The sequence below is a fragment of the Macrobrachium nipponense genome, chromosome 22, assembly GCF_015104395.2.
Source record: "Macrobrachium nipponense isolate FS-2020 chromosome 22, ASM1510439v2, whole genome shotgun sequence".
Lineage (NCBI taxonomy): Eukaryota > Metazoa > Arthropoda > Malacostraca > Decapoda > Palaemonidae > Macrobrachium > Macrobrachium nipponense.
In genome coordinates, this window is record NC_087213.1 from 8,945,866 (window position 1) to 8,971,286 (window position 25,421).

The 25,421-nt window shown below is 34.9% G+C and overlaps 1 protein-coding gene across 1 annotated transcript in view; it reads right to left on the minus strand.

The window, feature by feature from the left end:
* Positions 1–155: 155 nt before the first annotated feature.
* LOC135198859 (ras-related protein Rab-39A-like) overlaps positions 156–25,421 on the minus strand; it is a 46,044-nt gene continuing 20,778 nt past the window's right edge. Inside the window, exons 2-3 of the mRNA XM_064226832.1 lie at positions 18,121–18,270; positions 156–14,413 (exon numbers count right to left, since the gene is read on the minus strand). Coding sequence (XP_064082902.1) covers positions 14,291–14,413; positions 18,121–18,270 — 273 coding nt within the window. The 3' untranslated portion in view covers positions 156–14,290. The remainder of the gene's footprint in view (positions 14,414–18,120; positions 18,271–25,421) is intronic.

The following is a 25,421-nucleotide window of genomic DNA, read 5'->3' on the forward strand; positions in this document are numbered from 1 at the left end:
ATGACATTCAACACGCCCCCCCCATGGTGTCCCCATTTTAAGAACACATACTTGGTACCTAAGTTGCTTGCATTTTTAGTCCTATATTTTTCGTTACCATATCAGTAATAGTACTTGAGAAACTACAAATTTTGGGGGATAATGAAATATATAAGTTTTATCAAATAGAAAATAATGTATATTTTACACAAATTGTACAAAAGCAATTCTCATGAGCATTGGAATTTTAGTTTGGTCCGTCTGTGCAACTTTGACGTTATTTATGTTTAGTTTGTACTTGTGCAGTTAAGACGAGAAGGTGTGGTCTTAAGAAAGTACAATGTTTAGTACTGTACAGAGTTTCTTAGTACCTCATAATCTCACCTTTCTTGTTTACAACCTTTACAAAATCAGTTCACTCATGGACCTTATCACAAGATATGCTACTAAACGTGTAAGTCTTAACTGCACAATTGTCTTATTGCAATATGTACTAGAAAATGTTGATCTTTGCATCAATGAACCCTACATTACAAACCTAGATTTGCACCAAGAACAAACATAGATTCGTATGAAGACTTCAGAAATTTTCATTACTTTTACATGTACGTATAGTATTACCATCAAAATTGCATTTCAAACACAGCATAACATTCTAAGCACAGCTACCTTTTTCATTTAAACACCTGCAAGCATTTTGTAGCCTTTTCCTGTTTTACAGAATGCTGGGACGAGGCATAATATTTTTATAGAGGTTCTACGGTTGCAATACTACAAAAAGAAATATTTCTAATCACAGTTATTTTAAAGTATAAAATATGAGCAAAGCAGATACACACAAAGCAGACTCGGCTGTAAATAAAACTTTGTCCAAAGCACCTCTTACTGCACTGGAAACAAAGTCAAAATTACACCAACATGACTAGACATAATTTCATATGGATAATATTGATATGGCTCAATGTTTGTATGAATTTTGCATCGTTGCTTTCCATGTTAAGGTACAGCTTATTTCACCGCAACATATTCGGCCGATTAACATTAAGAATAAAGAATTTCACACATGCATTGTTTAGTACATACTTGGGAGCTGGTAATTGCAAATGTTACATAAACTGTTCATGGTGATAATGGCTAGGCTTATCTACGTATTTCTGCAGAATTTGTCTCCACTTACGTGATATTTGTAATACGTATCTAAATTGCTTCATTAAATTGGACTGTCATTGTAAGTAAAAAAAAAATGGTACATAAAGAGTATGTAAAGGGGTTTTTATGGGTACTTACGTGGTAGTTGAAAATATATTAAAGTCTTTGGAGAAACAGAAAGACATATGATTCAGACATTATTGTGTTAATGGTCATACACATACGTATCAGACCATTTTGTACAAAATTGATGTTTGTTGGGGTTAAAGGTTTAATTTCTTGATCACGTCAGCAGTATATACAGTAATTTGTGGATATTATTAATTAAGTCTTAGTTAAACTAAACCACTGAATCACACTTCTTGACTCTCGTAGGGCCGGCCCATAAGGTTTATTTTGAATGAAGGTGAATGGAGTAAGGAATTGAAGTTAGTTAGCTAGTAAGTTGGAAGAGACCAAAGGAGACAGATAAATTGGAAAAGACAGGAAAAAAATATACAATGCAGCTTGGCTGATGGGAGGCTGCAAAGAATCGTTAGTTACGCTTACCATTATGCCAAGAAAGTTTAGACGATGTAGGGACTGCTAATCGTGCGGTAGATGGAATAGTAGATTATAGTACAAAATTGAGTAACTACTACATCTGATCTTTTTTGAAAAAGATGACTGTTTTATGCAACCGAAGATGATCAGATAAAGTAAAAAAGGCATTTCAACAATAGGAATCAGATGTGATGCAAATATCAAAAGGTGATGCTGGTTTTTCAAGAGCATTAGGATCTTTATAAAGATTGAGGCAGATTAAACTATCATTTATCAGTCACAGGGACACAAGCTGTACTAACGTATGGATGGTAGATGATACAACACTGGCAAGCATGTACTGTTAGCATCCATATCTCATCCTAGGGCAGATCGTCAAATTTAAAAAAATATATAATTAATCAGTGTTGTAATCCTTCATCAGTTCCACTTTTTAAAAAATCTGTTCCCTCTAAAATCTGACAATCTCCCCATGTGATGAGATATGGATGCTAATAGTACATGCTTGCTAGTGTTGTATCATCCAGCATCCCATACGTTAGTACAGCTTGTGTCCCTGTGACTGATAAATGATAGTTTAATCTGCCTCAATCTTTATAAAGATCCTTTAACTGTTGCTTAACTAGTATCATCTTTTTTTACAGTGTTACACTGTCCTTTGCAATTCTTTTTATCAATGGTGACTTTCAATGCAAAAAGCCATGAGAATGCTCTTGAAAAACCAACATCACCTTTTGATGTTTGCATCGCATCCGATTCCTATTGTTGAAATACCTTTTTACATAATTTGGTCATCTTCAGTTGCTTGAAGCTATCATCCTGTGTAGAACAACAAAATAAAATAGGCAAATGTTAATTGAATTGACAATATTAGTTTCATTAAAAGATTATATTTTGTTCCTTTGATTTAGCAAATTCATTTCTTTTATTTGATATTTTCGTTTTACCCAAATGTGGTGTTAAACGTCATCCCATGTGCATGGCTTATCCCATCAGGATAACTTGTATAGCGTAACATTTAAAACACTCCCTCTGCAGTACACGTTAAGAATTCTTACTTCTTGAGTTCCTTGCAGTACACCTTTAGAACCACCTTTTAATCCAATGAGTAGCTACAGGAAAACCCCAATGTGGATCATTTAATTATTATAACTAACATGAATTAGCACAAAATATACTTAGCTCTTCTCAGATTTTTTGAAGACCAATGGAAAGTAAATTCTTTATCACATGAGACATGTACTGCTATGTATACAAATTTGATTTTTATCACTTAGGTTAATGTAGTATGACGCACAGTACATTATTATAAAAAATTCCAAAGAAACTGTTGAAAAAAGTTTGTAACCCTTGAAACATTATTTAAATGATTCATTTATATTTTTACTTAGAGAAGCATCATTTTTACAGTTGGCAAAGTACTGTGATTGCTGCTTATACTGTACGTATTTCCATTTGGCCAGCCCTGTGAGAGTAAAGCATTTTAGCTCTGTAGTCTGCTTAAACTAGTTATAATAACTAATAAGATACTCCTGTTACCAATGACCATACTTTAGCCCTTAAAGAATCAAGTGTATTTCAACATAGTTTTAGTTTAAAAATTATGCAGAAGTGAATGCTTTGTAAGTTACCCAAACAGGTGTTAGAGAAATTAGGAGAATGTTATAGGAAATTCCTAGATGTCTTGTAAATCAACTTCAGGATTGTATTAAACAAAAAGTTTTCTACTTTCGTGAGAATTAGTTGGTTTACGGTTAAAGTACTGTTGTGTTAGAATAAATCTTGGAAATTTGTTATGAAGGTATTACCACTAGCCATAAGAGCATTAAAAATTGTTTTTACTGCATACAATACCTTGAATCTCACTAGTTTACCCTGAGGAAAAATATGTACAGTGAACTCTGCAGTCTGCATATTATTATTATTTTATTATTAATATATGATGAACAAGAAAGGTGGCCAGTCATTAACAAAAGTTAGAACCTGTTTCACCTGACAACTCACATTAAGCCAAATGTTTTTGCCTTGTCATGGGTATAATGAACACTCATAATTCAGGGAAGGTACTTCATTATGTAAAAAAATGTAACCCCAATAATTTTGTTTCATTCTCTTGTTCTTCATTTAACAATCGGTAATGTCTGGCCTGGGTTTGTCATTGGTGGGAACCCTTGCATTTTTCAATGACGTCTTGGTCCTTCTGGCCTATTACAGTGTTTCTTACACAACAGAATCATTGCACACAAGATTCTTTGCAGCATCCTTTCAGCTCCTAGTTGTATTACATTTAATCTACAGCTATTCTTATGTTCTTTTTTTCTTCCCATTTCTCATATAGTTTTCAACTTCTGTAACTTTAACTATCCCAATTTTTCATCTCTTATTTTGGAACAATTCATTTGGGCATGATATATGAGTCTCTAAAAGGGGGTTCAATAAACTTGTTAAACTTATAAACTTAAAAATAATAATACTAATAATAATAATAACAATAATAATAACAATAATAATAATAATAATAATAAAAAACAGGTGTCCCAGTTTTGGGAACCTGAGAACTTTATGTTTTCTACAGGTGCAGCGACTCTCAAGGTTACTAGTTACTGTAGTCAAAGAGATTGTGAAGTTTCTTTAAGAAGATGGTCTTCATGAATGATTTTAACTATGATAAATTTTATTTTTAATGAAGAATAATTATAAGCTGTATGGGAGCATCTTTAAAAATCCATGAATGTGATAAGTTCAGCCTTTAAATTATAATACGTACTATTAGTTAACTCATTCTATTATAATTGATCTCACTTTACATGAATGAATAAAATTGACATTTTTGCTTTTAGATCTATGGAATAAAAGAGCAGAATTTTGTACTGATTGTGTTGATGAAATAGAAAAAGGGGCTCTACATGATTAAATATTAATATATGGCTGTGATAAATTAAGTATAAAGAATTTTGAACCGATCAAACAACTGTGAAAGAAATGGGAATGAACAAAGTATCTCAAGAAACCATTCTCTGTCTGTGTACAGTAAAAAGGATCAAAGAATTGTGAAGAACTTGTTGAGGTACAGACCTAAAGGAAGCAATCTCAACTTGTGAACAATTTCATTAATCATTATTAGGAAAAGTTATAAAGCTGTTCCTGTGGAATTCCCTGAACTCTTTAATATCGCTGATTCACAAGTGGAGACTCAAATTCTGTTTTATAGACCAATAATACTGATTGCAAAATAACAATTAAAACTGAGTCCTGCTGCTTCAGGGAGTAGACAGTGGTATTCAAGTGTTCCAGCGTAACATTCATTGTTAAAATAGGCATTTGGTGTAAAAGGCCTATAAAATAAATGGCATTGGCAAATAATTTACAACCTTTTTGTAAACCAACATAGGCCACTAAGTTCATAGCTTTGAAACAGGCTAATAAAAATACTTATTAAAAATACTTAGATTATTATTTAGTTTTTACAATATCTCATTTTCAACAAATCATATAGTTTTTTTGCTTCCAATGCACTGGTACAAACGTGCAAACATCCCCTCCCTGGTGCAGCATAAAACTCCCATCCAACCAATATAACATGCATAAGCAACTGCCCATTATAACCAGAAAACAGTTTGCTAATCACAAGGAAATGAGCGTGTCAAGGATAACATTTTCAGTATACGTATAGAAAACCCAAACCAATGCAAATCAACTCATCAGGATATGTTATATTAAAACTCTGATAAGTGCTGGATTGAAGTTTGTGACTTGTATCATAGCTCAAAATTCTTGGGATTGTAACCAGAGTAAATATTTAACATTGTATACACAAGATAAAACAGATTAAGACCTGTATCCCTAAATGATAGGTAAAGACACATGGATGAAACTGAAATACAAAGGCTCTTTAGATACATAGAAATTGCATAGTTATGGTATTATGCACTTGGTAATGTTGGGAAAATTTTTTATAAACAAATAAAAAGATATATATTTGCAGCACAACACAGTAGTAAAACGTGAGACAGGAATCATTTCATTACAACCATAATGAGAAATAAACAACATTCTAAAATAAATTACAAGGTACAGAACCCTAAATTAACCTTTACTAATACATAATTCACTTTTAAAAAATTAGGATCATAAGAAAAATTTCATTTATAAATAACTCTTAATAACTGTTGGCAATATGTATTCAACAGCAATAAAACTGATATAAAATAAAAAAATTTACAAGAGAGAGTATTATAAACGAAAAAGATACTGAGAGAGCAACCTTTATCCAGAGTACCTTTTAGAATAATAAAAAGGGGAGAAAATAAGTACAGCAGTTACTGTCAGAGGTTCATACTATTTCTAGTGTGATAAAACCTTACCCAACACATAGTACACAGTAGACAATTATTTACACGAGTTCCTAGCGCTTCTATTGTGTAATTATACATTTTGTGCAAAGCTGTAAAGACTTCTAATCATTCTACAGATTTAGGGTCCTATTACAATCTAAGACCTACAGTACTACTTCCTACAATACAGCAGAGTCTTGACCATCAGAATGGGAATAAATGTTGTCAGTTCGTACATCATAAGGTGTAGTTATTCTTTCACTTTAAACAAGATGAGGAAGGTAAAACTTTAAAGAGCTATTAAAAAAAGCAAATTCTAAAAGAATCGGTATAAATGCATACATATAAATAAATACAGCCAACTACCATTGGCTCCACTAAATTGAAGCAAAGGTCAGGTAAGGCATTAAGTGGGATTTGCGAGTGGTTTCTGTCATGATGATCAGAGAATGACAGGTGATCCTGTTTCTCCATTACTATAATATAATGATACTAAAATGTTATTGAAGTATGGCAAACAAATATTTCCAACTCAAATGTAGTTAACCAGTCTTGCTCTCAAGTAATCGGCATGGGATTTATAATTGTATAAAATGAGAGAAAATTTTGTGCCATCTTATACATATACATAAAATAATTTAGAAAACTTGAGACTTTACAAATGAGAAATGTAAAAGGTTCTAACAAAATTTCTGTGAAGGTTGTACATGTAACAACTTTTGCTAGAAGTTAAGAACTTAAGTAATTAAACTTATCCATAGCTTCATTATATTTTAAATTCTTAAGTTAATATAAATTAGAGCAGACATAATTATCACTTTACCAAAATAATACAAAATATGAGCATCATTATATTTTAGCTTCAGTTTAATATATGAGGGAGATAGAGACTGATTTATGATGTGGATAAAGTGAGAGTTTACCTGAAGCTTTACTGAACCACCTTTTTCTAATGATACAGCCCTCTGCTATCATTTAATTTTTGAGAACCAAATAAACACTTAAGACATCATTCTTTTACAAATGAAATACTTGAGAAATTCTACTGTATGATCTCAAGTCTGGTATTGTCTGAAAGTGAAAATAATGTGAAAATTACAGACCGAAAAAACAATAAAAAATTTAATGCAATAAAAAAATTAGTATCTAAAGTAAAAAAAAAAATCCATATCAGCAAAACTTTTCATTATTCGTTTGAGAATAGAAGAGAATAAGTAATGGCATGGTACTCTATGGAAGACTTGCTGGTTCTTGTAACATCTCTAAAATATTTCATTTGTTAAACTCTCAAAGGAAAAATACACCAAGGAAAGATAAATGCCCTGAGCTGATTTTTTAATTATCTTGTCAATGTCTCAGCTTCCTTCATTACCTTAAATGAGCATTGCGGGAAATCTTATGTTTTTTATTAGGAAAGAAATATAGTCATTATTTAGGTTCTTAATTTCATGGTAAGAAATTTTTTTTACTTTAGATATGCAGTACTTAAGTTCTTCACAAAATCATATATACAATACATACATTCACTCACATTACTTCAGATACTAAATTTTCTTTGTTACCAACACTCGAGCTTTGTTACTCGCGAGGATTAGGTTCCTAGAACATATAAAATGCCCTAAAATTGTCAAAGATTTCTCAAACAATGTACGTGGCACATTGAAGTATGTTGCAAAATATATAAAAAAAAATATATAATTCAGTCATAAACTAGAAGTAGTAAGACTTGAACTTAGATTAATCTACATTTTACTGAGACAACCACAAACATTTTCATTCATTCATTCATTCACAGTGTAGAAGAAATTCTAGGGAAGTGACCTTACACAGAAGTATATAAAGAGAATAATTTATAACATAATCTTGTATAATTCACATTTTATGCATTTAATCTTTATTTGCAGTGTCCTTAACATTTGCTCATAACCTCTTATCAGTCTTACAAATGAGAATAAACAATAAGTCCTCCTTTATGTTCAAAATACTTGAGAAATTTATGTGGCTTGGAATCTTTTCACAAATAAAAGGATTTTAAAAATTAGATATAGGTATAGAAAAAGCAATGGCAAAAATGCTGCATATAGTACAATAAAAGAAACTACTTTATAGAAAATGAATGGAAAGGTGAGGTTCTTCTCTACATGTGAGCAACTTTCTGCAAGAATTAGTAGCCTTAATGGAATGAGTATAAAATTCTCTTGAACACTATATAAACAAATAGTTAAATATAATGACCCAGATAAGATCAGATATTCCAGATTTAGAAGTAGAGGTCAGGTTTTATAAAAGTAAAACTTTACAAGAGGTTTTATCCCTGACAAATATCATCAGGTATTGATTTGCAATGTAATATCTTGCAAGGGTAAAATGTGTAGGTGGGACCTTTTTGCCAGGAATAGATCAAAACTAATGTCAAGTCATTTCTGCTCACTTGAGTAATGAAGTGAACTGATCTTTGGTGCATTAGTGAGCATTACGAATTTGCTAGGTGTATCTGATATGTACATAGTAAAAACAAACAATTTGTTATTAATCAAGTATGCACTATAATGGATTATGATTTCATGGGTCATGGTAGTCTGTTAACATGCGCACACAAGAATACTTATGGAAAATATGGAAATTATAATTAATTGTTTTATTAGCCCTTCTTACACTGTCTATATAATGTAAGTAACAAAGATGAAGTTCCAGATGACAATGATAACCATCAAGTTGCCTTAATGGACAAAGACAAGATAGAGGTTTTCTTTATCCTCTTGCCTTTTGAAATCCTGTTTGCCTTTTCATTTGAAATTTGAAGAATTTATCCGAGTTGCCTGTTTACTTTTTCATGTAAAATTTTGAAGAATTTTTCTGAGTTGGTTTATGATAATACAAAGGAGACAAACAATAAACAAACATAATCATTTGTATCATGAAGCAATTTCAATCATCACCGCAGGGTCAAATTTCTAGACTTAGTGTTAGCTGAACAAATTCTTCAATTTTAGAGAATTTAATTTTTTGTCAAAGTAAAAGCATAAAAAGATTTGTAGGAAAATAAAGATTAAGTCATGAGGAAATAAATTAACCGAACTACCCACTTCAAAATTCATAACTCAAGTGGTTGGTCTGAATTGGTTGTTTTCATAATATGAAACACAGTAAATTAAATTTATGGTGAACTGACACTTTTGGAGGGATTGTTCTTAAACAGATAAAAAGTGCTATGTCTGGATTACTTAAGAGAAAAAATAAGAAAATTACAGAAGTTTTGGAGAAGTTTTAAATCCTTGAACATCAACATTGTATGCAGGACTTTCACCCATCTATACATTTACAAAACCAAATCATTGTTATTATAATCAAATTGAAGATCAGCAAGATATGTAGATCACTACTATGTGCTCAAGTAAAAGATTGATTTCAGTTAAATATTTATGATTAATGGATACTGTAGTAAATGACTGATTTATGAAATCTGAAGGAAGCACCACAAAACTATCAAAAGTTTAAATGCTAAAAATAAAAATGTAAATACGTAAAACCTGGAAAGCACAAAAAGAAAAGATTCAAAAGATGAAGGAAAAATCTAATTAAAGTTGAAGATCTCGGTTTTCTAAATGAGCTTCACTGGCATTCATGAACCCTCTTTATATAAAGAAAATGAAGGTTAGCTTGAGGAAAAATTGGAATGTAAATGTAGAAAAAGTAAGAGCTACAAGCATTGTATATAACACACCCATATTTTCTGAATACTAGTTATTGATTCTGATGATAAAAATCCCTGTTTCTTGCCACCTATGACTGTGTTTTTCATCTTTGTGTTCATTACATGAAAGCAGCAAACTAATGCTGTCCATATTTACCATTGTTAAAGAAGACATGAGGTTTTTCCATTAAGCTTCAAGGGAGTATAAATCTGAAAGTCCTGTTAATTCGAAGACTCTAATCCAAACCTGAGAGGTTTTAATTTTAAAATGAGAATTCTAGGGCATACAAAAGTAAAGTCTTTTATAATGTATAATCAATACTCTGCTGTATTTACATCATATTTTGCTAACAAGAGAAAGTCACCCATTTACAAAGAAGTGGGTTTTGTCTGAAGGGAGAGTGTGATTCACATAATCTTGAAGTGACAAAAGCACAATTTGCAACATCAGAAAGCAAGTTTGTAACTTGACTATCATTTGTGGCTGGGAACTGGCATATAATAATTTTGAAAGTACACTTCCAAAATTTATTCATGCTCAAAATTGGGAGAATTAAGATAAATGAATTGAATACTAAAGCATGATTAAAAAGATCACTTGATTTTACTTACATGCCTCTCTGAGAGTAAAATAGCATTGTAAAAATATGAAGTTATAAATAATTAATGATGCTCATTGTCAGAAACAATCAAATTTAAAAGCTTTATTAATAGTCAGGAAAAATTTCATGAAAATACAAGCACTGCAATTCACTTGCATTAGTTGAGTAATAAGTGATTTTGAAAGACCCACACATGAATTAAGCATGACTGTAACAAAAATTACTACTTTAAATAATAGTCTAGAACTGTAGCAAAAACAAATCCATACGAAATAAGGATACATAAATCATTACAGAATTAGTTCCTTAGCATGCAAACTTCAGCTATATAGTTGTCTATTATCATTACCACTATAAAATACTTAGATATCCCATATGCATAATAATGTATGCATTTTCATAGAATATGAAAAATTTCAAACTTCCATGCAAACTTAAATTAAATATCCCCACATTTGCCCCCTTACATTTTGTAATCATCATTACTCAAAAACTACATCATTGTCACAGGAGTGATATAGATAATTATCATCTTCATAACAACAATAATATGATGATAAAGATCATCATAAAAACAGAAAACTATGCATCCTTTAAAATATAATGAGGCATATAATTATAACACAATACATTACACTGGAGTTGAGGAAATCCATGAAAAAAATCTGGTCAGTGGTATCCCAGAAAATAAATTGGATAATGAAAGTATGAAAGTGATATATCTGGCACTATAAATATATAAAACTGTTTGAAATAGTATAGAGAATTCGGATATGATCTGAAGGACTACAAGATGAATTTGAATGTAAAAAATGGAAAAGCACTCTAAGTTTCATTCATTAGCATTATACAAATTACACCGTTTTAATTACGGCAATGCATCTTTTTGGTTTATCTTAATTTGAAGTTCAGCAGCTGCTCTTAACCATTGGCAAACATTAATTTTGGAGAAATATCCAACTTTTATTAATCATCATAAGCTCTCCTTGAAATGGTGTGATATGGTAAAATACAGTTTTTGAGCATTTACTAGAAAAGCAGTTTCCATAGCCTACAATAACCTCATTTTTTCTTACACTACCATGAAATTGTTACCTTTAGAATATAAGACATAAGTGTATAAAATTCTTGAAATGACTTACATTAAAAAATGAAATTTGGTCTTGACAAGGGCTACTTAATCCACTCAGAAAACTAGTTTGATGGGAGAAAAATCAATATTTTTTAAAAAATATGAGTCATCACAGGTTGCAGATACTGTATAGCTAGCATTGTCATAATACAGACAGAAGCAGATGAAGAGTAAATTAATTTTATTTCTGTGCAGTCTTGCAGATTTTGAGGAGTAGACAGGTTTTCTGTGATGTTTTACTACAAGCATTAGCATGTTCACTTTTTCTTTGGGAAGTGGACGGATCATCTTTCACAGTTACTTCCTGGTTTGCTATTCAAAATACATAAGTTACTGCCATGCTAAATATTTTTATAAAAAAGAATGCAATCTCCTTGAGTTTTTAGTGTCACGGACATGAAAACTTTTGAAGAAACCTGAAAATCCAGAGCAGTAATAGCAACGTCTTCATAGTCAATATTAAATTGCAGTAAGGTGCACAAAAGAACTTTAGATAAAAATAAACCTTAAATAATATGCCTTACTGAGTTTGCATCAAATTGCACATAAAGCCATAAGTTAGTCAAGTCTGTTCTCTACTTGGAATTAAAAGTCTGATAAAATATAGGAGGGCTACTTATAAAGTACTAATTTAGTGTTAAGTACTGTATCGAATATGTAATCTATATATCTGGAAGGCTCGGCTATTATTAAAATTTATTTTGAATATCCCAGTTTACAATTTGACATTAATTTTATTGTGTGAATAAAACATGATTTCAAAATGCAGAGAGAACTCATGTTCATAAATACTGTTTTCATAATAGTCTTATTCAACAGATGTTCAGTACTATATCACTTAAGTAAATTCTCATCATACATTCTAGACTTTGGTTAATTTGCCAATCTTTAAATTTAGAAGCAAGCTTTGGTTAAAGTGACATGAATTATAATTTGCTAATCTTTGAATTTTGAAGTAAGCATAGGTTCAGCATTTTACTTGATGTATAGAATGCCAGTTATATTTATACCATGGACATATGCTAATATGTCAGGAAAGTATTAATAGACTAGTCTTAATTATTCCTCTGATTCATTTTTAAATAACCAATTCCTTAATACAATGTACTGAATATTTTTTTCATTGTTGAAAATTATACCAATTCCTATAATATATCAACTAGTCTTAGTCCTACTCATGACTAAATTTTATTTACAAATTAGTTGTCACACTGCTTTTGTAAACAATGAAATTTAGTATGGAAGGTGAGGAGACCTGTACATAATCAGTAGTTTGAAAACATTAAAATTTAGTATGGAAGGTAAAAGGAGAACTGTTGTAATCAGTATGTGGTGTTGAAAACAATCACCTAATGTTTTTAGGGAATATAAAGACTATGAGCTCTGTGTTATAGGAGAGCACTTTTTAGAAATTCCTTCATAAGTATACTAAAAGTTAATGCTTTTATCTACAACAGCAGATGAGTATATTATTTCCTGCAAAAATCGCTTGGTTTTTCCTTAAAACTGCAACAATCAAATACAAGGCAGGAGTACAATGCTATACCTGCACAGGATATCCAACCAATGAAACTTTACTCTTATAAATTTCAACTTTCATAAATTTGAGAAAAAGTGTATTGAAACAAAAATTAACAGTGTGACTGAAAAAAAGAAAGATGTCTTGACTTTAGTTTTAAAAATATATTTTGCAAATGAGGCCATTTCTGATGCCTGCATTGGCACCTCAGTCCAGGACTATCAAATAATAACTGTACAGTATTGTACTCTATGATTTATACATCCATATCAAATATCATCACTCGTTATTTGCATCTACACTTTCTTCAATATGCCATCATCTTTAAAAGTTATACATCTATGAGTTTACAAACACTTCATAAAATACAAATAAACAATCAATAAGTGAAGAAATGTTTATAAAAATTACAATAAATGGCTGAACGAGTAACTTCATAGCAAAAATAAAGTTTAAATTCTAAATACCACACAAATGAAATTGTCTGGATTCATTAAAAAAAAAAAATAAAATAAAAAAAACAGGAAGGTAACATGAAGTTCCTACTGGCCATATCACAGTTTTAAGCTCAATGCTCAAAAATTGAAACAATGTATAAGATACAAAATAATGAGGAGAAAGTAATGCGATTTCATAGCTTTAAAATAATATTACCAGGTGTTTAGCTATTATCACAAAACAGTATAAATGGAGGTTTAGCTACACATTCTCATTTAAATGTTCACTACTTGAAGACAGATGAAAACAGGTTGAGCTCCCAGATTCTATACAGAATATTAAGGGGAAAATATTGCTTATAAAGGTATACAAGAATTATATAACAGCATTTAATAAAATATAAAAAAAAATCTTCTGAATTATTCACACACAGGATTCAACTTACATTAAAACAGGGATGGAAAGGACTAGGACAATTCCTTTGGTTTAAAGCGCAAGTGAGCACATAAATCTCAGCTTGCTGTAATAAAGTGAGCATGCCACACAAAACTAACTCATGAAAGATGAGTTTGGAGCCAGCATTCAAATTTGGATATGCATGCACTGCCCATCTTTACATAGTTAAAATGCGTTTGCAATTCTCAACCTTCTATACAGTCAAATGAGTGATCACAGCTCCACTTGCAGAGTATGCGAGTTTTGCAAGACATACACAGTCAACTGAGTTTGCAAAACTCCTATTTACTCGAGGCAAATGAGCGTGCAAGACAACCTACTACAGTTAGACCTGTTTATAACATGCCAAACTGGAGTAACTTTATCACAATGAAACTTATAAGTTAGTCAAATTCACTTGAAAAGTATAACTAGATTCTTGCATCACAAATCAGTAATGTGCTATTAACAACAGAATCCAGACTTTTCTGGTTCAGCTTCCATAATGTTGTAAGAGTGGTTTGGTCTTGAATAACCACTCTTGATACCATCCCATCCCTCTTCAATTTTAAACTCTCCATTTTGTACCTAAAAAAATTAACAAATTTCATTAGCTTGCAAACCATCTGTACTTAAAACCTAAGTGTTAAATTCCATGACCTTTGAAACACATTACCTAAAAATGAATAAATTTCATTACCATGTGATTATTCTAAGAAAATGAATTGTAGCACTAAGTAACAATAATTATCCTTTCCATGTTAAAAATGAATAGTGCTACAGAAACCTAAAGAGGTATTATCTCTGACTCTTAACCATACGTACTACTGATAACACGTATTGTTGTGAAGTATTTCTTGTGAAAAGAAGCCCTATTAATAGTCGGTAAATGCAACAAAATCAAGTTTCAAAACCCCTTAGTCATAGATCAGCAATATTAAATTCTCTTCAAGAAGTATACCTCTGAATGTAAAACGTTGACATACAGTATGCATAAAATATAAAAGGAGCAAAAATTACATAAAGGGGAAAAAATAAAAAAACAAAAATGTGCCTACATTGTTAAGGTACATAATTCAAATATATTGTCCTAAACAATAACACATTCTTGGATAACGTGGATTTTAAATTACAAAGGTACTACAAGTATTGTGATACCTACTGTACTGTGTGTGTGTTTGCTTGTGAAGGAAATATATAATTAAACATCAAACATTTCATCATGTGGCCAGTATTTATATATGACAGAGCACCAGATAAAAAGTTTAAAGAAGAATCATATTTGTGTGCCTCTCTGCAGCAGATATTCCAATTAAATACAGTTCAAGTGGCTGAATGGCCCTACTCAACACTCAGAATGAACCTACTGTGTCAGCAATGCACATACGTTCTGTTCCCTAAACTATGGAACACTTGCAAGAGAGTTTTTATTTTTTTTTATTATAAGCAACTAAAGTATGTTACTTTTAATAATAAGTATTCTACTGTCATCAATGTTCTCCATGCTTATAATCTTCTTTTATTAATACACTTATTGAGTTATTTTTCTTTTTTTTCTTAGGCATATACTTGGGTCTAGACTGACTATTTTGTGTCACCCAGAGTTTCCTTAATTTAGAATAATGTGCTTTTGCACAGAGATCAGTGGCAAGCACCTGTGGCAGGGAAATGCAGCTAAATAGTTAACTTTCCTCAAGGACACTTAATTAGTGTTCTTCCTCCCGAAACGCACACATAATCAAAGTTATTTTTGAAGAAGAAATGAGAAAAATACAATAACAACAGTGATAACATTCAGCTGCTAAGTCACCTCAATTTGATTTAAAATCTCAACAGACGAGATACTCCTTATGTTTGTATCTTCCCTCTGTAAATGGTTTTAATTAGAAAGGTTAGACATTCTGAAATGTTTAAAGAACTTGGCACTGTCCTCTTAGCTGATTCACTACCATAGACAATTATTCATAATATGGAGAGACCAGAGTGAATCAGGATGGCGCGGTTTTGTTGTCACATCTGAGCGAGTAGGACATAAAGCCTATGTAATCAAGATGGCTTTGTCTTATGTTGTTGTCACATCTGTGCGAGTAAGACATATAGAACGTAGATAATCGCTGTAGGACAGGAGATAGGGCCCTCCTGTCCTGAGTCCTTTATATTCTATCACTGTATCAACAAGCACCAGGAGATAGGGCCCTCCTGTCCTGATCCTTTTATTCTATCACTGGTATCAACAAGCACCAGGAGATAGGGCCCTCCTGTCCTGAGTCCTTTATATTCTATCACTGTATCAACAAGCACCAGGAGATAGGGCCCTCCTGTCCTGAGTCCTTTATATTCTATCACTGTATCAGCAAGTACCATTCTGACTGAGACCAACTATAAGAGAATTCTTTGTAATTGGCTGGTCTGTCTTATGAAGCCCTGGGGGACCATGAGAGTGTAATTCCTTGGAGGCTTAACATTGGCTACACTATCAAAAAAAGAAATATATTTTTATCATAAAATTAAGTTTCATATATACTTACCATGTTAAATACTTAGCTGCTATAGTTTTCACTTGCACAACAATCCTAAATTTAAGAAAAGTGCGTTAGCGCTTCCGTTGCAAAGTGTAGGTGACTAGCCCCCACTGTACGGGTTATGTGGTAATTACTTATGCTGGTAGGCTTCATTCTGCTTTTGCTGTTATGTGCATGGGAGGGGAGGAGGGAGGGGTCAGATTCTGTAATTACTTGGCAAGTACATCTGAAACTTAAATTTATTTCAAAAATATCATTTTCATATACGTAACTTTACAAGTATGTAATTACTTCCTGAATCCCACATTGTTTGTGGGTGGGATGAATGGACATTAACTAGTACAGGCAGTTCCCGGTTATTGGCGAGGGTTCTGTTCCCAAAGGCGTTACAATAACCAAAAATCACCAATAACAGTGCTCATTTCCAATTATCAGCACCAGTGTTATGTGTGGCTCGGTGCATATTGGTGGCGAAAATCCAGTTATTGTCATTGCTAAACAGGTGCTAAAAACTGGATCGCCTATAACTGGGGACTGCCTATACATATACTCCAAAACATTAAGTGTGATAATGACTTTGAAAATAGAAAGGATGGCTAGCAATGAAACAGTGCTTATCATTTTCTTACTTTTTAAGAGAGCTACTGCAGTGAATACTGCCTCTGGTTGGTGCTCATCCTAGTGTAGTGGCGTGGTGGTTGAGCCAAGGGTCGCCTCTACATCAGTGGGAGTCTTGCAACGGAGGATCAGCCTGATCGCAAGACGTACCTAAAAATGTTCCTTTGCCCTGGGGACAGTACCAGTAATTTGAACACCATACAATGCTTTCACCTACACTGACAATAAAACCACTACCCATCCATAAAGATTGGTGGGCACTTAAGGTACAAGGTACCCAAAGACTACCCAAAAACTCAACACCCTACATCAAGGCGAAAACAGAAAGAATCTCTCCTGTGCTTCTTCCCCCATTACCTTGCCAGCCAATGATAACGGCCTGAGGGTTGTGCAATTTTCAAACACTGTTTCCACTTCTTTTAAGTAGTGAAATGAAAAAATTGATTTACACCTCCAAAAGGTCGACTGAAGAATGGCCTAAGGGGATAAATTATGCTTGAAGGCGAGAGGTAGTGACTTGTCAGACTTCATGCGCTTTTACTTTGAATGCAGGAAAAGTGTCTTCCTGGATCCGAGAATGTGCCTCAGAGATCAGGTCCCTCGTTGTTATAAGCGTGGCAGAAAATGGAATTAAGCCTGCTAGAGTAAGTCATTACCACATAACCCAACAGAGGTCAGGGCTAGTCACTAATGCAATTTTTTTTTTTTTATTTGGGATTGCTGTGCTAGTGACAACTATAGCTAAATAATTACTTGGCAAGTTACCTATATGAAAAGATGTTTTGATGAAGAAAAACCTGATTCTGGTAGTTGCTGTGAGTCTTCAAAGGAGTTACACTCTCATGGTCCTTTGAGGACAAACGGCAGCTAAACTATAAAAAAATATTTTATTTATACTTCATTGTTTGCTCTGCTTGTAGATACTGCTGCTGTCACTATTTGCTCTTTTCCTTTTGCTACCCTTTTATTGCATTTCAGTCTTTTTATTTTGTTTTGTAATCTAACAGTGTTTACTTGCATTTTTTTGCAATCTAACTGTCTACTGTTGAACAGTCTTCTCAATTAAATTTACAACTTGCTGTAAAAGAAAAAACCTAGACATACATCAGTTTCTTGAATTCCTATGTTTATTCAAAAGCAACAATCAACACTCACCTTATCATAGACTTCCTGTGTGATGCTTCTGAATGCTTCTTCGACATTTATCCCTTTTACAGAGCTGGTTTCTATGTACTTTATATTATAAAAATTTGCTAAAGATAATGCATCCTCAGACTTTACCTCCCTTTCTTCCTCCATATCAATCTGAAATATTTATCAGGAGTGCAATACAACCAATTATTTTAGCAGAAAACATTTTATGCACACTGAGCCTACTAACAGGATACATTCCTGCAATTGCAACATAAGTTGTTTTAAAATTCACTACTGTTTTGTTGTACTATACAATAATTTCACCAGATTTTATTTGCAGTGAGAAAGAAAAAAAACTTTTAGCTTCAGTCAATACACAGAAAAAGTGGTAAACTATCAACTACCCAAGAACAAATTATCTGTAATGAAAAATAATAAACACAAGGATAACAATAACACACTTAATAAAAAATAATAAACACAAGGATAACAATAACACACTGATTAAAATTGGCATATTGTAACTCTCATTGCCAAAGCCAGTCATCCAGATCCTATCAATCATTACTTAATCCAATAAGAAAAGTGTATTAATAAATTAATCCAATACAAAAAGTGTTACACACAGAGAATTGTTACAGATATCCCTGGAGGAGGACAGTGCTGTCAGTGCACCTCACACAGGGCACTGTCGGCTTACTTAAGGTTCTTTGCAGCATCCCTTCAGTCCCTGACTGCAATCCCCTTCATTCCTATTACTGTACCTCTGTTCATATTCTCTTTTTTCCAGCTTACTTTCCACCCTCTCTTAAAGATTGTTTCACAGTGCAACTGTGTGCAACTGTAAGGTTTTTCCCTGTTACACCTTTAAACCTATTTACGTACTTTCCATTTCCCTTTCAGTGCTGAATGATATCATAGGTTCAAGCACTTGGTCTTTGGACTAAATTTTATATTTCATTCCATTCCTCACAGAAATTAATTTCAGCTGCAGGATAAAGTATTGCAGATACACAAAAGTAATTGGAACTTAATTGTATACATACACAGTAGCTAAGGATTTATCGTAGTCAGGTTGGACATCTTTCATACTACCAACTTGCCACTCAGCTGATGACATTTCATTGGATATCGTCACTGAGTGAATATAATAGACATCACCACATAATCCTCAAATACTAATCAAGTACATTGGTCCAGCTTCTTGAATGAGCTTGCCTTGTGCCCACGAGTCCTGGTTTTAATGCTGCTGTGCAAATTGTAAATAATGACAGCAGTTTTTTCTTCAAAAGCCTCAGGTTAATTTAAATGACAAAATTTAAACCATTTTGTTTTTTAATAACTAACAAACCTGAGGTCTTACCGTAAGGGAATTTCTCCTCTAGTGCCTAGCTGGAGTCCAGTTATTAACAGTGCTAGGTTTTGGTGGCAACAGGAGATAGCCAATGGGGAAGGAGGTGGGCAGAACCTGACCTGGCTTCCTCCCAACGTATGCTGTGACGCATCAGTTCTCTCTTAACTGCCTTACAAGCAAGACGGCGCTGCCTTTCTTGCCAAGAAGCCAGTTGTTTTTGCTCTTCCTGCCCAATTTATGCCTTGGCATTCTGGTTTTTCATTGTTTTTTTTTTGTTTGTTTCTGTGTGATATTGTGATATGTGTGTATTTGATACAGTGGTACCTCGAGATACTAAATTAATCTGTTCCAAGGCGGCTTTCGTATCATGAGCTTTTCGTATCTTGAACCGCATTTTACATGTAACATGGCTAATCCATTCCAAGCCCTACAAAAACACCCCAGTAAATTTGATAATAAAGCTAAATTGACCAATAAACAATGAAATACTACAACAATTTGGATCATTCAATACCTAACTTAATACGTACTAGTACTAATATGTGCGTACCTGTAAATAAAGTGTATTAGTGTACATGGTATACAAGAAATACTGTACGTACACATGTACATATGTAGTAAAATGTGGAACCTTACCTTTCGAGTGAGGCTATCTCCGAAAGTGGCGACAGAGGAGGAGGACAAACAGCAGAAAACTTCTTATAGTATGTACACTTAACTTTACGAAACACATTAAAAAATGCCAGGAAACATAAACTAAACTTTACAAAACACATTAACAAAACTGTAGCACTTAACTTTACAAAAATCTTAAAATTAAATTTTTTTTTTCTTTTTTTGATTTTTACATTTTCTTTTGCTTTTTTATACTTTACGATTTTTTTTTTTCAATTTCTTTACCACTTTCAATTGGATCTTCCTTTTTCCTTACTCCTACTAAAGGCCTCTTTAAAAAATAACTATCCAAGGAAGATTTCTTCTGCCTACTGTTCACAATGTTCCTGAAACGACTCGGGCAAACGTCATCGAACTGCGCAAGCATACGACCCGTGTAAGCCTTTTCGGGGTGTGTCTTTTCTACAAATGATTGCACCTTATGAAAAGCAGCTAGAGCATCCTTAATTTCTGCGGTTGTCATAGGGTCGTCCTCCTCCTCCTCGTTGCTGCTAGAGAACTCTTCTTGAACGACATTATGTTGCATGGCCTCCAACTCCTTCAGATCATCCGTCGTAAGCTCCTCTTGGTGCTCCTCGAGAAGGTCATTGATGTTGTCCTCGTCGACGACCAGCCCCATGGACTTGCCGAGTGCAACAATCTCGTCAAGATCTGGTTGCAAAACAGTTTCAGGATCGTCAACTGTTCCTGAATCTTCGCCCACGTCGAATCCCTCGAAGACTCGGGCGGATACGGCATCAGGCCAGAGTTTCCTCCACGAAGAATTCAAGGTTCGCCTCGAAACCTCCTGCCAAGCTTGATCGATGAGTCGGATGCATATCACAACATCGAAATGCTCCCTCCAAAATTCACGCAAGGTGAGGTTTGTGGTATTGGTGATGTCGAAACATCTCTTGAAAAGATGTTTCATATACAGCTTCTTGAAGTTCAATATCACTTGCTGGTCCATGGGCTGGAGGAAAGGGGTGGTGTTAGGCGGAAGATAAAGAACCTCGATAAACGAATACTCCGCTAGGATATCTTCCTCGAGGCCAGGAGGGTGAACAGGGGCATTGTCCAACAACAGCAGACATTTCAGAGGGAGGCGCTTCTCTTCTAAGAATTTCTTCACTGTCGGGCCGAAACACAGATTTACCCACTCCGTGAACAAAAGTCTCATTACCCAGGCTTTCGCATTAGCCCTCCACATCACTGGAAGCTTCTCCTTTAGCACTTTGTGGGCCTTGAAGGCTCGAGGAGTCTCCGAATGATAGACAAGTAGGGGCTTCATCTTGCAATCCCCACTGGTGTTCGAACAAAGTGCGAGTGTAAGCATGTCTTTTATAGGCTTATGCCCGGGTAGCTTTTTCTCTTCCTGCGTGATGTACGTCCGATGAGGCATTTTTTTTCCAAAAAAGGCCAGTCTCATTACAGTTGAAGACTTCCTGAGAACTGTAGCCTTCCTTGATTTGTCATCTCGTTGAACGTCTTAATAAAGGCTTCGGCCGCTTTCGTGTCCGAGCTGGCCGCCTCCCCATGCCGCACCACCGAATGGATACCAGTCCGTTTACGGAATTTTTCGAACCACCCATGAGAAGCCTTGAACTCTGGGGTTGGCGTTTATGTCCCTTCTCCTGTGTCGTCTTCGGCCTGGGCAATCAAATCGCCGAAAATATAGCGCTGGCCTTGTGGGAGATTGCCGTCTCGGTTATCGTATCGCCAGCGATTTCTTTGTCTTTTATCCAGACAAGAAGTAGCCGTTCCATCTCATCGTGCACGTGGCTCCTCTTGCTAGACAAAATAGTCACGCCCTTGGAAGGTGTAGCTGCTTTGATGGCATCCTTCTGCTTAAGGATGGTGCCTATTGTCGACGGATTTCGGTTGTATTCATTGGTGAGCTTCATACTTTTTTATTATCTCCATTTTTGTCTCCAAAGAAAGCATCCTCTTCTTTCCTATTTCAACTTTCTTGGGACCCATGACAACGTATATACTGTACGTAATTAAATTATGTAGTACGTATAGTACGTATGTAGTAAAGTTCTCACACAGCACAATAAAGTAATACTACAACGAAATCGCTAACGAATTTACGTTAATAAATGAAATCGAATAGAACAAACTAATTCATCGTGCTTATGATACCGATGATGCCGCCAAGTGGCCGAAAAAGCACGCTGCTACGTAGATGCATGATGGGATCATGGGAGAGATGCTGACCAATAGGAGAGCAGGATCTTATGGCGGTGACTAGCATCAGGAACCAATGGGAGAGCGGGAGGATGGTGGCGAGTCTACTAAGTTGGCGGCGCGCAAGTTTTAAAATTGTTATCGGTGGTCCGGGTGAATCTCGGGACTTTACAGCAACAACCTTTCGTATCTTGAACAATTTTTGTATGTAGAGCAAAAAAAATCTTCGTATTTGCTTTCGTATCTCGAGTTTTTCCTAAGTTGAGGCTTTCGTATGTCAAGGTACCACTGCTTTTTTTTTTTTTTTTTTATAAATTATTATTAGACAGATGTAGTGTATAAATGGCAGTAGAAGGCTTAAAATGTTTTGAAGCAAGCTTTTTAGTATTCTATTGAACAATTTCCTGGAGTAATTGGCAGTGTTTTTCTTATACAGTAGTGCCTCAGGTTATGAAATTAATCCGTTCCGAAGCAGCCTTCGTAACCTGATTTTTTCGTATCTAGAACTATGTTTTACATGTAAATTGCCTGATTCGTTCCAAGCCCTACAAAAACACCACAGTAAATTTTATAATAAAGCTAAATTGACCAATAAACAGTGATATACAACAATTTGGACCATTCAATACCTAACCTAACCGTGACTGTACCTGTATATAAAGTGTATTAGTGTACAGGGTACGAGAAATAGTGTACGTACATGTACGTATGTATGTAGTAAAATGTGGAACCTTACCTTTCAAGTGAGGAGATGTCCGAAAGTAGCGACAGAGGAGGAGGACAAACGGCAGAAAACATGAACATGATATTGTTATAATACAATAAAGTTTCATACATACTTACCTGGCAGATATATACATAGCTAAGACTCCGTCGTCCCCGACAGAAATTCAAATTTCGCGCCACTCGCTACCGGTAGGTCAGGTGATCTACCTGCCTGCCCTGGGCGGCAGGACTAGGAACCATTCCCGTTTTCTATCATATTTTCTCTCTTCCACCTGTCTCCTGCGGGGAGGCTGGGTGGGCCATTAATCGTATATATCTGCCAGGTAAGTATGTATGAAACTTTATTGTATTATAACAATATCATTTTCATACAATGAACTTACCTGTCAGATATATACATAGCTGATTGGCACCCTTTGGTGGAGGGTCAGAGACAGCTAATATGGAATAGACAGGTAAACAACATATGTTGTAGGTATATAAGAAAAACCTTGGTTCCTACCTGATAGGTGGGAGACTTCGTGGCTGTAGCCCGGTAGTCTGCATCACCTCAAGACTTTAGCGAGATATTAGATCTATGGCTAGAGTTCTTGTGGGTCTGTCGATGGGTATAAGAACCGCTTACTCGGCAGAGCCTAAAAGGACTTTGTCAATGGGTACTGGACCACTTCAATGACAACACACCTTGTGAAGGAGCATAACCAATCCCGACCACCTGATCCTAACCACCATGTTAGTATATAGAATTGTTCTGAGTTATCCCCGAACTCATTACAAACAACCCATAACTCGAAACGAAACGCATTCATACAAAAAATTCTCAAAAAAAAATTTTAATACTCCCCTAAAAGATGATCACAAGAGTTCCTTACTGAACAACAGTGACTGGCTGCCAGTGCAGCACCGAGCCCTCTTTGTCAGCAGAAATCTAGAACATATCTAGTAGAAGGTATGTACCAAAATTTAAAGATTGGTGTTTGCTCCCCAGTACCCAGTATTGTATCCGCCGATACAAAGGTCCCAGAGAAAAACATTTCTCGTAGGTCACGCGAACGTCTTTAAGATAGTGAGATGCAAAAAACTGAATTGCACCTCCAATATGTCGTGTCAATGATTTTCTTTAACGACATATTCTTCTGAAAAGAGAGAGACGTCGCCACTGCTCTAAATTCATGGGCTTTACTCTTAAAAAGCTCATGAGTCGTCAGGACAGAACTTGTGAGCATCCGTAATGACGCTCCTAATGAAGAAAGCTAATGCGTTCTTGAGACATGATTCTTGTGGGGTCCTTAATCGAACACCAAAGACTTTGTCTAGAGCCTCTCATTTGTTTCTTTCTTTGTAAGAAGAACTTCAAGGCTCTTACCGGGTCAAAGAGACCTCTCTGTTTCTCTCCCTACTAGACTCGATAAGCCTTTGATCTCGAATCTCTTGGCCAGGGATTCGATGGATTTTTCAATTCTTCGCTAGAAAAGAGTTCTAAACGAGCAAAAGGCCGAGTCTTTGTTAAAGCCACTTCATCTTCTAGGGCATGAAGTTCGCCAACTCTTTTGGCTGTCGCCAAAGATAGGAGAAACAAGCATTTTCTTGTTATATCCCTGAACGAAGCTACGTGGGGAGGCTCAAATCTGTCAGACGAAAGGAACTTGAGAACTACGTCCAGGTTCCAGCTGGGAGGAGTTAGTTCCTTCGATTTTGTCGTTTCAAACGATCTAATCAAGTCGTGCAGATCTTTATTCTCAGCAATGTCTAGGCCTCTGTTCTAAATACTGCCGAAAGCATGCTCCTGTATCCTTTGATCGTCGATACAGACAAATGAGAGACCTCTCTCAAGAACAAAGGAAAATCAGCGATTTCGGTTATAGAGGTACTGGAGGAGGACAACTTCTTAGACTTACACCACCTTCTGAATACCTCCCACTTCGACTGATAGACTCGTCTAGTGGAAGCTCTGCGGGCTCTAGCGGATAGCGCTTGCAGCTTCGCGAGAAAACCCCCTCGCTCTGACAAGTCTTTCGATAGTCGAAAGGCAGTCAGCGCGAGAGCGGGGAGGTTTTGATGAAACCTCTCGAAGTGTGGCTGTCTGAGAAGATCCATCCTTTTTGGAAGGGATCTTGGGAAGTCTACTGTCCACTCCAGCACCTCTGCAAACCAATCTTGTGCTGGCCAAAACGGGGCTATCAGGGTCATCCTTGTCCCGTTGGACGCTACGAACTTTCTCAACACTTGTCCCAGGATTTTGAAAGGGGGGAAAGCGTACACGTCCACATGAAGACCAGTCCCACGCAGGAAGGGCGTCGACCACGAGAGCTCTTGGGTCTTCCACCACTGAACAAAAGACTTCCAGCCTTTTGGAAAGGAATGTGACGAACAGATCTACGTGAGGAGTGCCCCAAAG